This window comes from Chiroxiphia lanceolata, chromosome Z (genome assembly GCF_009829145.1).
Source record: "Chiroxiphia lanceolata isolate bChiLan1 chromosome Z, bChiLan1.pri, whole genome shotgun sequence".
Classification (NCBI taxonomy): domain Eukaryota; kingdom Metazoa; phylum Chordata; class Aves; order Passeriformes; family Pipridae; genus Chiroxiphia; species Chiroxiphia lanceolata.
The window spans coordinates 42,789,377-42,803,862 of NC_045671.1; the positions used below are offsets into that span (position 1 = coordinate 42,789,377).

At 45.8% G+C, this 14,486-nt stretch overlaps 1 protein-coding gene across 2 annotated transcripts; it reads right to left on the reverse strand.

Annotated features, from left to right (window-relative positions):
- Window positions 1-507: 507 nt before the first annotated feature.
- TAL2 (TAL bHLH transcription factor 2) lies at window positions 508-12,847 on the reverse strand. Of its 2 annotated transcripts, none has more exons than XM_032675720.1 (2): window positions 12,692-12,847; window positions 508-3,221 (listed from the first exon to the last, which is right to left on the reverse strand). In XM_032675720.1, the coding sequence occupies exon 2, from the start codon at window positions 3,209-3,211 to the stop codon at window positions 2,858-2,860; it is 354 nt and encodes a 117-aa protein (XP_032531611.1). In that variant the 5' UTR covers window positions 3,212-3,221; window positions 12,692-12,847; the 3' UTR covers window positions 508-2,857. The 2 variants fall into 2 exon arrangements, with proteins under 2 accessions (XP_032531611.1, XP_032531610.1); XM_032675719.1 differs by lacking the exon at window positions 12,692-12,847 and adding an exon at window positions 4,370-4,765.
- Between the last annotated feature and the right edge of the window lie 1,639 nt (window positions 12,848-14,486).

Here is a 14,486-nt window from a genome sequence, read left to right on the forward strand (position 1 = left end):
TGTTATCCAGAAAGAACACCTTTACGTCCTAAACTGCCATCAAATTTGAATTAATTTTTATATCTGAACCTGGACTCCTGTTTGAATCTGTAGGTTGTGCCTGTCTGAACAACTCAGATAACAATAGACTCAGAGTACAAATGAATTCTTTAGAGTGACTTATGCTTTTTAAAATGGAGTTGATTATAATCTTTTGAATTATGAATATTTAGAGGACATAAATAACAGTGTTGCACAATGAAATTTTAGTTATCTATCTTTTTCAAAATCTCCTTAGCATGTAGATTGAAATGTAATTCAACCAAAAAGGGTAGGAAATAGTAATAAACAAAGAATTCTTGTCATTCTTCATTGTCTGATAATGTCATTTCTACCACCAAGACTCTTGCATAAGAGACAGTACAAACATCCTCTACTGGAAATCACATTTTAATGTTTTTGGGATCTTCTAGCGAGTGGCATGGAAATGTAAAACAAAAGTTTAGAGAAATTTAGAAAAGACAAAGATTAGTTAATTAAATAATTTATTTGGAATATATTAGAAGTTAAATAACATCATATAGCACAGAATGGTATCAGTTACACCGTATGTGTTCATGATCATACAGATAAATCCCCAAAACACAAAGAAGAAATGACCAAAAAAAAAAGTCTTTGGTAGATAGGTTAGTGAGATACTTGCTGAGTGTGAGAGCAGGGAGCTTCTAAATTGAAAGGAGATCAAAGAAAGCACTGATATGAACCAAAGCAATGACAAGAAGGGAAGTTTTTTTTAGCACAGAAAATACAACAAGCGTGTTACATTACAAAACTGCCAGGTTTTCTTTCCCTTCCTCTGGATGACAGCTTCTCACAAGATGTTTTGCCTTGCCTTGGTGACTGTGTGTTTCCTGAGACAGCAAATGACTGATAGACCAAACAGTACCACCACACCTCACCAATAAGTGCCCTGATTTACTTGGACTAATCTGTTCTATTGTAACTCCAGTGAGCCAGCAGAAAGCTGAGAGGAGGACCTGGCTCATTACCTCTGAGGTGCTGCTGTGCACAGGAGGCTGTGGCTCCATTTAATCCCATTAAAGTGGGCAGAGGTGGCAAGAAACAAGCCACAGGAAGGATGTACTCTCAGTGCCTTTTCACTCAGCTGCCCTCCAGTGCAGTCCTGACAGCTCACAAACACAGGGATAAGCAAACTGACTATTAGCAGTGTTCAAAACCAAAACCAAATCAACAGAAACCCTTTCAGTTTTTTGTTTTTTTCCTTTTCTTTTTGGTCAAACTCTGTCCACTGGCATGCCTGTGCCTTCCAACACCAGTCCTGGACGGGGTGGGCTGTGTCCTTGGTCTTTGTCAATTCTCAGGATAGCCCAATATACCCGTAGCAGGAGCCAGCCCTGGCTTCTTTGGTGCATCTGATGCTTGGTGAGGCTTTGAAAGGCAGCTCAGCTTCAGGTGCCAAATCCCCTCATGCAGAAGTGCTGTACATATTACGTGCACAAACCCTATCCCTGCTTTCTGAAGGCACCTCATTGTCTCATGAACAAACAGAAACAGCCCAGGGACGTGCTTTGGCCTAAGGAAGCTTCATTTCTTCACAAGTCCTGAACAATTGTCTTTTCTAAGCCTTGACATGTACCTTGGTCCACATGGAAATCCAGAGGACTTGTCAGTGGGATCTGACCAGGAAGGCTTTCTACTTCAAGCCCGTGTCATTTTTTTCTGCTGCTCTGGGCTGCTCTGTACCTCACATGAGCAGCCCAGGCCTTTTATGGCACAGGTTAGAACTCGATCAGGAAATTAAATTTTTTTTTAGGCAACAACATGAAACCACTTTCATGAAACCTCTTTCAACCTGCTTGTCATCCAAACACCAACGAGCATGATGGCTGGGGTTTCTCCCTATAGGGAAATTACTTGCTGAATGAAATGAAAATCATTTACACCAATTTCTTTGTCCTTGCTCCATCAGCCCATTTGGGATAGTATCCAGCTACAGCTACAGCTGTAGCTGTAGCTACCTCAGCTACAGCAGGTGAAATCAAGGAGTTTAAAGGCAGTCAGCTGGGTATGCAAAGACATTTATCCACCAACCTCTTTTTGATGGGCTTTTAAGGCATCTGGAGCATAGCTGACTATCATCCTTCGCATGTACACTGGCTCTGCTACAAAGGAGGTATACTCTGCCTATTGAACCCACTGAAACTCATCTGCGACTATGTCTTCTTTAAGTTTAAATTGGCACTAGTTTTATTTAATACATTTTGCTCTGACACTAGGGATCCCTCCAGTCTGACGGAGAAAGATGTAGCCAGGTTCAAGGACTAGGACTTGCATTCTCAAAAAAAAGAATCAAGCTGGAAATAAGATTCACAAGCTCAAGAGTGACTGCAATTAGCCTCTGGAACAACTGGTGGAGGACTGTGTCAAATATCACATCTCTCAAAATCTTTCACTACCAAGGCCAGATGTCTGTCTTGGACAAATTTTGTGGTGCAGTCATCATTCTTCATCTCAGTAGTGTTTCCTTGAATTAGCACGGGAGAATAATCTCTTTCCATGTCAGAAACACTGAATGAGTTTGTACGGCCTGATTTATGGAGGAGATCTGGGTAGAAGGCTCCTCTGGCTTGGAGAGGACTCAGTGAGACAGCAGTGAGTCCTTCCAATTTCCCAGGGACTGCAAGTTCTCCCTCTGGACCTCCAGGTTTTTGGATGACCAAGGATTTCCTTTCCTATTAAATAAAAATGCATACCAAATAAAATAGTAATAAATATGAATAAATATTCACAATACATAGAGGATCAAAAGGAGAGGGACTATCAAGACTAGCACCAAGACTGCACATCTCATTGTTTGCTAGGGAGATGATGTCTCTGACCAACACTCTACTATATTGCTGCTCATGCCAGGACAGGAGACACCACAGTTTTCAATTAGTGTCAGCTCCTCCATGCTTTGCAAGTGTGGGGCTTGCTGGAAGAACCCCAGGATGCTGCTCCGAGCTGCCACTGCTGTCTGCTGCAGGCCTGGCTCCCCCAGGACCTTGACAAGGAAGTTGATGTATCTCATGGCTAAACGGAGGGTCTCATTCTTGCTCAATTTTTTGTCTGGTGGGTGGGTGGGAATGAGTTTCCGCAGCTTGGCAAAGGCGCTGTTGACATTTTGCTGCCTCCACCTCTCCCTGGTGTTGGTGAAGATCTTCCTTGTCATGCTTAAGGTGCTGCAAAGCAAAGGAGATGTTGAGTGAATTCTAGACAGTTCTGGCTACTAGGCTGCTACTCTGGGGGCTCTGTAGCCTCTGAGCCAGTGGCAACCCCGCAGGGTGGTTCTAGGCTTCTAATTTTTGCCCTCTGTGGTTGATGCCCTTGTCCCGCATGTCCTGCACAGATTTGCCCTAATCACTGAAATCATGTCCCCATTTACAGCCATGATTATAAGCATTGCAGCTGCAAACAGATGCCAGATTTCAGTAAAAACTTCCTAAAGGAGTTAAAGGAGTTTAATTTCCTCATACAATCATTTTGTGCTGCTACAAGCCCAGCTTCTCCAGCCTCTTGAGAGTTTTCCTGCAACAGAATTCCCAACAACCAATCCATTTGTCATCCCATCAGACTCCATGAGAGCCACACTGATGCTTTTGATGAGGAAAGGCAGGTAGACCCAGTGCAGAACACATCCATGCTTTCCCAGCCTCTTTTCACAACTTCCTGGGGTCTGCTCCCAGCTAGCCTAGGCTTGGTGACTGAAACTAAGCCAGGTGGACCTTCGTTGTGGGCCTTCAGTGAGCAGATAGCCAACACTGCAGGCATGTGTGACTGTGGTTATTTCAAGAGCCTTCTCCAGGGAAACAACAGCCTGGTTCCCTGCCCAGCCCACACTGGCTGCTCATGGCTGGTGGCAGAGACTCTTCAGGTCTGATTAATTCAGGATTCTGCGTTAGCCCCTGAGAAATGCCAAGACTAAGCCACAAGTGCAGTGAGTGTATGAGGAAAAGTGTGATTCCTAGAAAACACACTGGCATTCCACCCAAAACATCTGCCTAGATGTTACCTGCCCACCCTGCCCCACAGAGGCAAGCAAAGGGAACCCAGTCACCAGAGCAGACTTGGCAACAGAGCAGTACTGAGCAAGAGGTGCAGAAGGATTTTAAATGCCATTTACCAGAAAGATGCTCAAAATATCTTTGGGTTGTCCTAAGACTTCTCCTACCATCAGTGAAAAGTGTCTTCCCTTCTCTCCCACAGCCCTGGAGGAGACACTCACCCCTCCATTTCTGAAGTAGCTCTTTGTGCCAATGGCACACAGACAGTTGGAGCAGGGAAAAACTATCCACAGCCAAGAGACTAAAGGACAAATGTTTCCACTTACCCTCTTATGCATGTGAAAACACCAGCTTTTTATACTCATTGGCAAACTCCTTATAGCAGTCCCATGGGGGAGTGGGGAGCAGAGGGAATAGCACATTTCACCCCTGGGAAGAGGTAATTTCAGAATGACAGCCCAGCTGCGATCCCGTTTCCATTTGAAGCAGCCTCACATCATGCAAGACACTTGGGGTTCACCCATATACAGAGCAATAGTCCCAGTGAACAGAGAAATGTGACAAATGTGACTCAGGTTAATTGGGATGCCCTGTGAGGGAGCCAAGGCAAGGGAGTTCCTGCCCAGCTCATTCAAGTTCCAGTCCAGCACTGATTATCCACTGCCAGGGAAACACATTTGCAGCACTGTAAATCATGTCGCAGCTGTGGTCAGAGATCTCCAGTCAGAGATGCCACCAGCACAGGCACACCCTTGTACTCTATATATGGCTCACACCATCCCAGCCTCACAGGCTCCTCTCAGCCACGGCCTTCATACTGCTGACACATTTCTATTTTGGTAGAAGTCTCAAATTACTGTCATGCCTTTAGGGGATGAGAAAATTGTCTCAGCAAAATGTCCTTGCTTCAGAAGAGGCTCATTTAAAAAATAAATCCTCATATTTCAGGTTGCTGAGAGTTTTTCTTATGTTTTTTAGACTTACATTAAGACCCATTGCTTGATCCAAATGGGGATTGTATTTCTCCCTCTCTCTCTTTTTTTTTTTTTTTTTAAATATCGTTCTCCTACTCCATGTATCGCTTTTGGTTTGGGCTGCGGGAACAAATCTGCTTGGTGCTTTGCACCCACCTGAAACATGCTGGATGTACCTTTGTGGCAAGAACACTGCCACATCAGTGGTACAGATTTTAAACACTGTCTTCCAGTGCTCCTCTGTAATGCAATCTGTTGGCTGCCCAAGGCAAAACTTTTGCCTTCACAGATTTATTCTTCCAAACAGCTGCTCGGATTTATGTGAAAATCAGAGTGCCACCTGCTTCTCTCTCTTTCTTCTGTTTTGGTGTTTGTGTTGTTGTTTGGTTTTTTTCCTTTTTTTTTTTTTCTGAAGACATATTTATCTGTGTACAAAGGCAGCTATTTTTTATAATATAGGGAAAGTTATTTGGGCTTCTGGGTTGCATTTTGCCACGCCTTTTGGTGTCTGCAATGTAATTCTGGTATGTGGGTCAGCGTTTGCTGGATACCTGATTACATCTCAATTATAAATACACAGTCCCCAGCACAGCTCTCCAGAAAAGCAGGTTAACATCCAGCCCTGGTGCTGTGACCATGCCATCTTGTCCTGTTGGTGGAATTATCGGTGAAAAAATAAACGCAGCCTACTCCTTCACACCATGGTGTCTTTGCCTCTCTTCTCTTGCCTCTGGAAAGGACAATACTACGTTTGTGGTCACAAGCCTTGTCAGCAAACAGATGCCTTTGTGAGATCAGCTCCTGCTTTGCACTTCAAAAACGTGTGGTTTTGTTTCTGACATTTATTCAAGATCGGCAAACAACAGCTTCTTCCCTCTCCCAGTGCCCACTAATAGCTCTACGGGCAACTTTGTTTCAGCTGTAATCCACCTCCATACATCTCTCCTCCTCAGATTCCTCTCCTTTTTACCTTCACTGGTGTGGGTTTCCTGTTGTTGTGCTTGGAGTTTCAGCTAGAAACAAGGAGAAAAATTATCCTGGTCCAGTCCTGCAGTAACTGTAATGTTTCAGCACAGCTTCTTTTCTCTATCGGTCACCTACGCATCCTTTGAGTTCTCTGTAACCACAGCACCTTCCAGTTAAAATGCAGTCAGTTACTGACTTGGGATCTGATTTCCATTTCTTTTGTCTCATTCTCTTCCTTCTGTTCCTTCCTTCTCTCCAACCCTCCCCACCGAGCTTATCTGTCGATGTGATATTACTTGCAGCTTCAGGTCTTTGGTAATTTTGCGCATCTGAGCAACGTATTCTCTAGCTTTCTCTGATGCACTATGTAAAACACTTACCATCTAATGGCTGTGTGCAGCTTACATCCCTGTCATAGATTATCTTGTTTTAAAGAAAAAACACTCTGCTTTGAATTTTTTCCCTTTATCACTGTGAAAGAAAGGTGTTGAGCGGGGGTGGGGGGGGGAGGAGATGGCCAGAATGAGCTACACACACAAAAGGGCTAGTTGGATAGCCGTACATTCCAGGCTAATGACTTTGGGGAGACCGGAGAGAGAGAGAGGGAAGGGAGGGGATGTCAGCTTCTGTCTAGGAGGTGCTTGGTTTTTTGGGAGTTGTTTTGCTTTTTTTGGCTTTTTTGAGAGGCGCTCGGGGTGGGGCTGAAAGGGTTCAGCTCGACTTTTCCCCTCCGAGAACTCGGGGTGTGTGTGCGTGTGGTGAGGAGGGCTGAGAGTTCATCTTCTCGCCCGGGTGGCTGGTTTCTCCTAGCCCCCCGATAGAGGTCACGTTTCGCACCTGAGTCCTCACACTCTGTTCTGCCCCACTGCCTGGATTTTGCCTCGAATTCATCGAAAAAGCCAGTGCGGAGGAGCCTTTGGGGGGAAGGGCCGCCCTTTCCCTCCTCTTTCTCCCGTGACGGCAGCAGCGGCACTCTTTCACGAGGAAGGGAATCCACAGCCAGAGCCACCCTTTGCCACCGTGAGTGCACATGAGAAGCCGTCCCTTCCGTTCCCTCCCTTGCCGGGCCTTGGACCCACTGCGCTCCTGCCCCGCCTTTGCGACACCAGAGCCCGACATCGCCCCCTGCCGGCCAGAGGGAGCAGCCACCGCCCCGCCCCTCCGGAGCCCAGCGGCGCCCCCTGCTGGCCGAGAGTGGGCACCGCAGCCCCGCCTCCCGGGGCGGCAGCGCCCCCTGCTGGGGTTGTTATAACTGCGCCGGAAGGGCTGCATTGCGTTCGGTGGGCGTTTGGTTTCGGGACCGTGGATCGGGGTGTTTTGTTGTGTTACCTAGATGTATATATCTGTTCTGTAGTACAGAGCTGATATTTTTCTCTTCCACACCTTTCGACTCGATTTCGAAGTTGTAATTGCTCAGAGGGAGGAGCTTGTTGGTTTTTTTTTCCCATGTCCCGCCCTCCTGGCTAAATTTCTGTCTCCCTAAACTGAGACAATCCCCCTGGTCCGTTTTAATTCTGTGCAGAAATCAGCTGTTTGTACATATAATGGATAGATTTATTGCATTAATTTGCAGGCTTGGATTCTGTACTTTATTCTCACCACCTCTAACCACAGAGGAACAGCCCCACATTTAGCTGACAGTTAAAAACCCAGGAAGGCAGCAGCTTAAATTCAAGAGGATTAATACTGCTTTTAGGAATGTAAATCTGGAAGTTTACACCGTTTCCACTGGGGGAATTACTTTGAAGGACAAAATTTTGCACTGAGGGCAGGATTTAACTCCGATCAAGAAGACACATCCAGAAGCAGTAGGTAAATGCAGTTTCATGAGCTGAGATCCACATCTGCAGTGTGTAAAGAGAATTGTGCAAAGGAACAACTCCAGCCCAGCAGTGAATCTGCTCCACCAACCAGAAGGAGAAAAAACAAAGGGAAAACAAGCCACCACCCACCAACAGATAAATGAAGCTCTTTCCACCCGCTGCCTACCCCTTCGAAAAATATAAAAACGGGTTGTGGGCGGAATGCTGGCTGTGTTTAATGCAGCCGCGAGTGTCGCCAGACAAAAGACTAAACCACAGAAAGATGAAGATCTCTCCCGAAGTAGCAGTTCTCACAGCCTTTCTAACGCAAAAGCCTTTCAGGCAATTCAGGCAGCAGCAGAGCAGCTCAGGCACAAAGCACATCTCTGCTAGACATTCCCCAGCAAACGGCCCCCGAGCCAGCGGTTAATTGTCTGAGAGCTGGCAGGGGACTCGCCAGGAGCCCAGCACTCAGTCATAATTAGCAGGATGCTATTAACTAAAGATCTTGGACAAGAAAGTTCCTCCCTCAAGTTATACTTTTGACCTCGGTGAAGTTAAATTCCCGTTGAAGCTGGCCACTGGAGACCTGCTTCTGCAAATCTTAATCAGACAGCAGATGCCAGCTGCCAGGAAGGATTGGAGTGCTTCTAGTAGACCTGCAGTGCCACACCATTACTCCTCAGGGGAAACCCACTGCCTGCTAAAATTGGTTATTTAACACATTGCATTGGATTTTGTAAAGTCCCCTCAGCCCTTAAGTAAATGGCAACAGAGGAGCAGATGGTGTCTGTTTCCAGTATCAGGCAGGTGCTGTGAGCCTGATCTGCCTCAGGGAGCAAGGATTCCCCACCTATCACCCCTTGCCGCTGTGCTTTTTTTCCACTCAGCATCCGTGTGATGTGTACAAGAGGAGAAAGAGGGAGCTCACTGTTTCCCTTTTCAGTTTCATGAAAGCCTCCGAGCATGGAACTCAGCTTCATGCAGAGGGCAAGACTGAGCATGGGTGTCACAAGGCAGAACATTGCCTATCCCTAATGTGTGACTTTATTTTTTTTCCAGTTCCCTAGGAGAATAAGCTCATTCTTTGCAGCTTAACCATGCTCTGTTTGCTGGGTGGTCACTTGGACTGCAAGGACTTTCTTTGGGTTGGGAGGGGAAGGAAGAGGAGAGGGGACAATGCACCCCAGCTTGATGGATTGCAAGAGGAGCAGCACACCTCTAGGTACAGGCTCCCCCTTCCCAGCTTTCCTCAGCTCACTCTCTCCATTGCTGCCTTCCTGTATCTCGGCACTGTACCCTCCCCGAAGTGCCTCCCACCTGAAACCCCACAGGTGCACTGATGGACAAGGGCACAGAGAGACATCACAGTGCCAAGAGTGAACATTGGGCTGGCAATCAGGGAGTTGAACTTCTGTCCACGTTTCTGTGGTTCCCTTGCCTCAGGCAAATTCCTTTCTTTTTTTTTTACTCCCTGTGCACCTCCTTGTCCTTCCTACATATAATTGGTTTTCCTGCTTATAAATAGTTTGCCTCATCTGCAAGGTTTGTGCAAGGCATTTTGGAGCGTGTTAGAGCAGATACGAGTACACAGTGGCCCATTCTTGCTTGGCACTGGCAGGTGCTGTCATTGTGTGATGAAGGAGAAGAGCCTCTCTCAGCTCTCCTGGTGCAATTCCTAATACTAGTAGAAACTTTATTTTATTTCAAATAAGATGTGGGAAGAGGAGCCACTTCAGGAGTAAAAAAGGGCTCCTTTTGCTGCCTCATACCTCTGTTGGGACTGTTACCTGACAATCATGCCAGGTACAAAGTGCAGCAGAGCAGCAAAAGCTCTATAAAAACTAGTCCACGCTGACACAGTGATTTACCTTTTTTAGAGTCTGTAAGTCTGTGCTTCTGGGAGCCCTCCTGTCTAAGGGCAGCATTTACAGAAACTCTCACGGCCACACTGTGCTCTCACTGAACCTTTAGAAGAAGGAAATCACTGCAGTCTTCAAAAACAGGTGTGTGAAGGTCTCAAGATTAAGTCAGCCCTCATGTTTGGGGTTACTCTGCTGCATGTGATATCAGTTTCAAAAGGCAGGTCTTTTGCTTGACCTGGTGCTGTCCCCAGGGTTGTTCAGCTTTGTAATCCAGTTGCCCTCCTGGAGGGTGCAGGTCTTCAGCAGAGGAGAAGAGCTCGCTGATTTCTGAGAAATCAGCCTAAGTCTGCAGACTTCACAGCCTGCACACTGTGGCATCCTGTCCTCTAAGCCTGCCTTGGAAAAGGAAGATCTGTAGAACAATGGACTGCACCCAGCAGGCATTTGGGAGAGCACAAGATATGTGGCCAAGAAGTTAGCAATAGTGATGAAGATATAACTCAAGGAAAGGTCTACTCTGCACATAGAAGTAGAGGGGTTTTGTTGTTGTTCTTTTTTGTGTGGCTCCCTTTTGATCAATGCTCTATATGATCTTTCACAGAAAGAAAGGTGAATTATACCACAGCTCTGCACAAAACAAAGAACCCACTCATGGACTGCAACAGCTTTTACTGACTGGAAGTCTAGTGCATTGGCTTGGGCATGACAGCTTGATAAACTGAGAAAGGAGCACTCTGCTGGGAGGTTTAGCCTTTGTTTGCTAAACTTGCACTTGTGTTATTTTCTGTTCAAGATAATCTGAGAGTCTTGGAAAAGTCCTGATGTTCCCTTCCCCAGTAAGGCCCTATTGTGTCATGGTCTGAATGGCAGTTCCAGTGGGTTTCCTTTAAAAACATGCTCTGCCAAAATTAACCACCCAAATACTACACACAGACACTCTCCCTGTGCTTCAGGGTAAACACAGAGAATAAAAACAGTCTGGTTCTCTTGCAGGAGTTCTTTAGGACTCTTTTTCTTTTTTTCTAGACCAGATATTTCCACACAGATATTTCTCCCACCTCGCTGCATCATCACTCATCCCTGCACACCTCTCTCTGCACCTACCACTGCGAGGCAGTAGCGCAGCTGTGAATGGCAGGAGTACATCCATTTATCTTCCCTGCGTATGTAGGGAAGCCCAGGTTCTCATTCCTGGAAGGAGGATGTAAGGGAGGAGGGGGAACCAGATGCTACATGTCTTACAGCTCGGCAAAGACCAGTTTGCAGCAGCTCATGCTGTTAGAGGAGTTGTCAGGAGCAGAGAGGGGAAAATCCAGGGCTGTAAGGGACGTTTGCATCGGGGAGAAGACAGATCTTTTATTACAAAGCAAGATTTCCTTTTGCATTTTATCCAGGCTGGTGGCAAATCTCTCTGTGACTTCAGCCAAAGCAGGACTGAAGGTCTGAGAGAATCAGCAGCGTGCAGTGCTGTCTTCCTGCCAAAGCTGAAACTAGACTTCTGACCACCCAAATGTCTGCACTGCTTAAGACTAGAGGTCACCATAAGCACAGACAAACGCAGCAACCGTGGGAACATGTAGCTTCCAAAAGTGAGATATAAATCACTGCAAGACAAGGACCACAATCCTTTTTCCCCTAAACATTATGCCACTAACCTCTGTGGGGCTACACCTGGTAGAAACAGCAGCACAAAGATCATCCCTTTAGTCTCAACCACCTGCATTCAGCCCCCAAGCTTCCTACCTGGCATGATGGCTCTATGAGAATTTTTTCTTGAATCATCTGCTCATTTCACAACTACTTTAATGATTTATGTAAACAGGCAGTAAAAACAAACTGTATTTATTTTAGGGGGGTTGGGGTTTTTTTGGTTGGCTGGTTGGTTGAGCTTGGATTTTTTTTTTTGTTTATTTGTTTGGTGGTTTTTTGTTTGGTTAGTGGATAAAGATTCTGAAAATGAAATACTGTCCTGTAGTGTTATAAGGAAACCAGGAAGGATACAGACAGCTACTTCAGGGGGAAAAAAAAAAAGTGTATTTTACTGTTTATTAACTTTCTCAGGCAAATGAAGCTTTATGCAGAAGGCTACCCCTGGAAATATAAACATCTTTTAGATTGGCAATTTCAAAAGTCTTTTTACAAATGTGAGAGTTACTAATATTTAGCAGTAGAAGTGAAATTAATAAAATTGCTAAGCTTTTCCTCCTAAGTGAACTGTTGATCAAAGGAAAATTCAAATGTCTGTGTATTTTACAGACACATCAGCTGTAAAGAGATGACCAGTAAAATATGGGAATATTTTTAAATATGTGGGGATTGGAAATTTGAAACTGTTTGTTTACACCGTTACCTGTTGACACTGCTAGTGAATTTCCACAGTCTAGTGAATAAGCATGTAGCATAAGACCAATCAATACATTATTATCTGTACTTTTGCAAGTAATTTGTTTTAAATATCAAGCACTATTGGAGAATTCTGTGAAATTTTAGTTCTAAACTCAGAGAGTCTATGATGCTTTGTCTAATTATTTTGCACCAGTGCATTAACTCTGATTTACAGCTCTTTGCAGTGCTATAAGTGATTTTGCCTACAGTGTACAATGTAAGAAAATATAGGAATAGTAAGAACAGCGATTTTAAAATCACATTAGTTTCCTGCACATCTAATCATCATCATTTCTTTCAAAAGCAGTAAAACCAATCAATATTTTCTTCTGGTGAGGTCTAATTCACTGAATCTTTGTGGATACTAAGAATTTGAAAAGTCCAGGCACAGACTATTTCTCCACTTGATTAAGTTCAGCCACCTGTAAGTGGCTGTTTGTCAGAACGAGTGCCTTACTCTTAAATTTTTTGATTACAAGAACCAAAGGTGTCAGGACAAGAAATGAAAATCCAGTGAATGGCAAAGGACTGTTGCAGAAATTCCTTTCTTTAAGGATATTCACTGGTCTGAGAGGAAACTTTGGCATTCCTAAGACAGTTGCAAATTAAGCCCAAAGAAGGGGAGGCAGTAAAGAGAAGAGGCCAGTATCACTTACTTTTCTCGTCACACCGACTTATGCCTTGGAAACCTGGTCAGTGGATGAACGGATGAACAGACAGCCAAGTCAGACGCTTCCTATCTTTCTTTCCCGACTGCTTTTCCAGTGCCTGGCCACGGAGCTTGCTCCCGCTTGAGTCGGCGCTGTGCTGGTCCCGGCTGCCTCATTTATAGAGTAGCAAGTCCTTTGTCTGGCGCGTGTCACCACTAGTCCCAGCAATCCAGGGAGCTTGTTTTGCATCTCCCAGGAGATTCTCTGTCTTGCCTTTTCTCTTCTCACCACACACCCTCTGCCCCTTTCTGGGGCTGGTATGGGGCTGTAGCTGAGACCATCCTTACCAGCCTTAGTCTCTTAGGCCACTGACTCTGGCTAGATCAGGTGGACTTTGCAGGAAAAGGTGGAAGCAGCTTTAGCAATAATCTAACTTTTTTTTCCCTCTTCTCTTTGGGGGGATTTTTTAAATTTTTGCTTATTTAACCAACTCTGAGCTTGTAAATGTTTCTGAAGACAGAGGTGCAGTGCTCTTTCAAAAGCCATCTTGAACATGACTCCCTACTGAGGAACAGGCTGGTGTTTTTATTACATTCCCAAGCAGGGGGTTCCCGCTCTGCTCTGATGGGATGTGAGGTGCAGTTGTGGGGGTGACCACATGCAGGCAAGTCGATCCTGCCCTGCCTTCCTTGGTGGAAGCTCCCTTTCACTCGGAGTCATGCACCTTCCGCAGCCAGGAGGACAACTACAGCTGCTGCTGTCCCAGTCCTGCCTCAAGCCCTGCACTGCCCCTCTGCCTCAGTCTGTGTGACAACAAGAGACCACAGGTGTGAATTCACACGTCTGCCAGCCTGCCCTTCCCTTCAGGTTCCAGGCAGTGCACTAAAGGTAGGTTTAATTAATGCTTTTACATCAAAGATGAGCCCGTTCCGTGTCCCTCTGGCTAAGAGGCAGGGTTGATGAAACACAGGCTTCTTCCTCCACTGCTGAGGTGTCCCCAAAGCTTCCTCTCTGCTCAAGGGCAACAGACAAGCAAGCTAACATCTGACTGAGAAAACTAAAAACTGCAGACTAACACGATCCCCATAGCTGAAGCCCCAATGTCTGTGTCCAAGACAGAGACTGGTCCCTCCAGTAGATGTCTGTGTCCAAGACAGACGCTGGTCCATCCAGCCTCACCCTTCCCCTGGGTAACGACTCTCCATACCAGAGAAGTGGTAGATGCCCCATCCCTGGCAACATTCAAAGTTACGTCTGGTGGGGCACAGAGCTAAGTAGTTGAATTGAAGATGGCCCTGCTCACTCCAGGGTTGTTGAACTAGATGGCCTTTAAAGGTTCCCTTCCCACCCAAACCAGTCTTTGTTTCTACAAAAATAGTCACAAAATTGCCATAGGCACAAGCCAGCAAGGGCATGGCCTTGTTACAAACATACAGAGCCTTTGGGACCTGGACAATCCCATCTGCACCTCCATCCACTTCTCCATTAGGTGCTGGGAGTTTGCTTTGGGTGGGCATAGAAGTAAACACGGAGAACAAGAGCAAGATACCTCCTTACACCCTGGAGCAACAGGATGTTTAAAGGGAAAAAGAGATGAAGAAGGGGAAGCCCCAGCTCATCACCCCTCTTTCATGGGGCAGGAAAACGTCTACCCAGAGGATAAGGCAGCTTAAAACACACTCCACCGCTTCCCTCTGCCAAGTCCCAGGAAAGCTCAGCTCTTACCCAGACCAGCTCACCGCAAACAGCAGGATGGCTCAGCAGTGCTCACCTACTGGGTTTTTAAAAGCCCTGAGAGTGT

What these genes read in the sequence shown, in the direction of transcription:
- TAL2 (XM_032675720.1), bottom strand. Translation starts at nt 3,211, where the DNA reads ATGACAAGGAAGATCTTCACCAACACCAGGGAGAGGTGGAGGCAGCAA.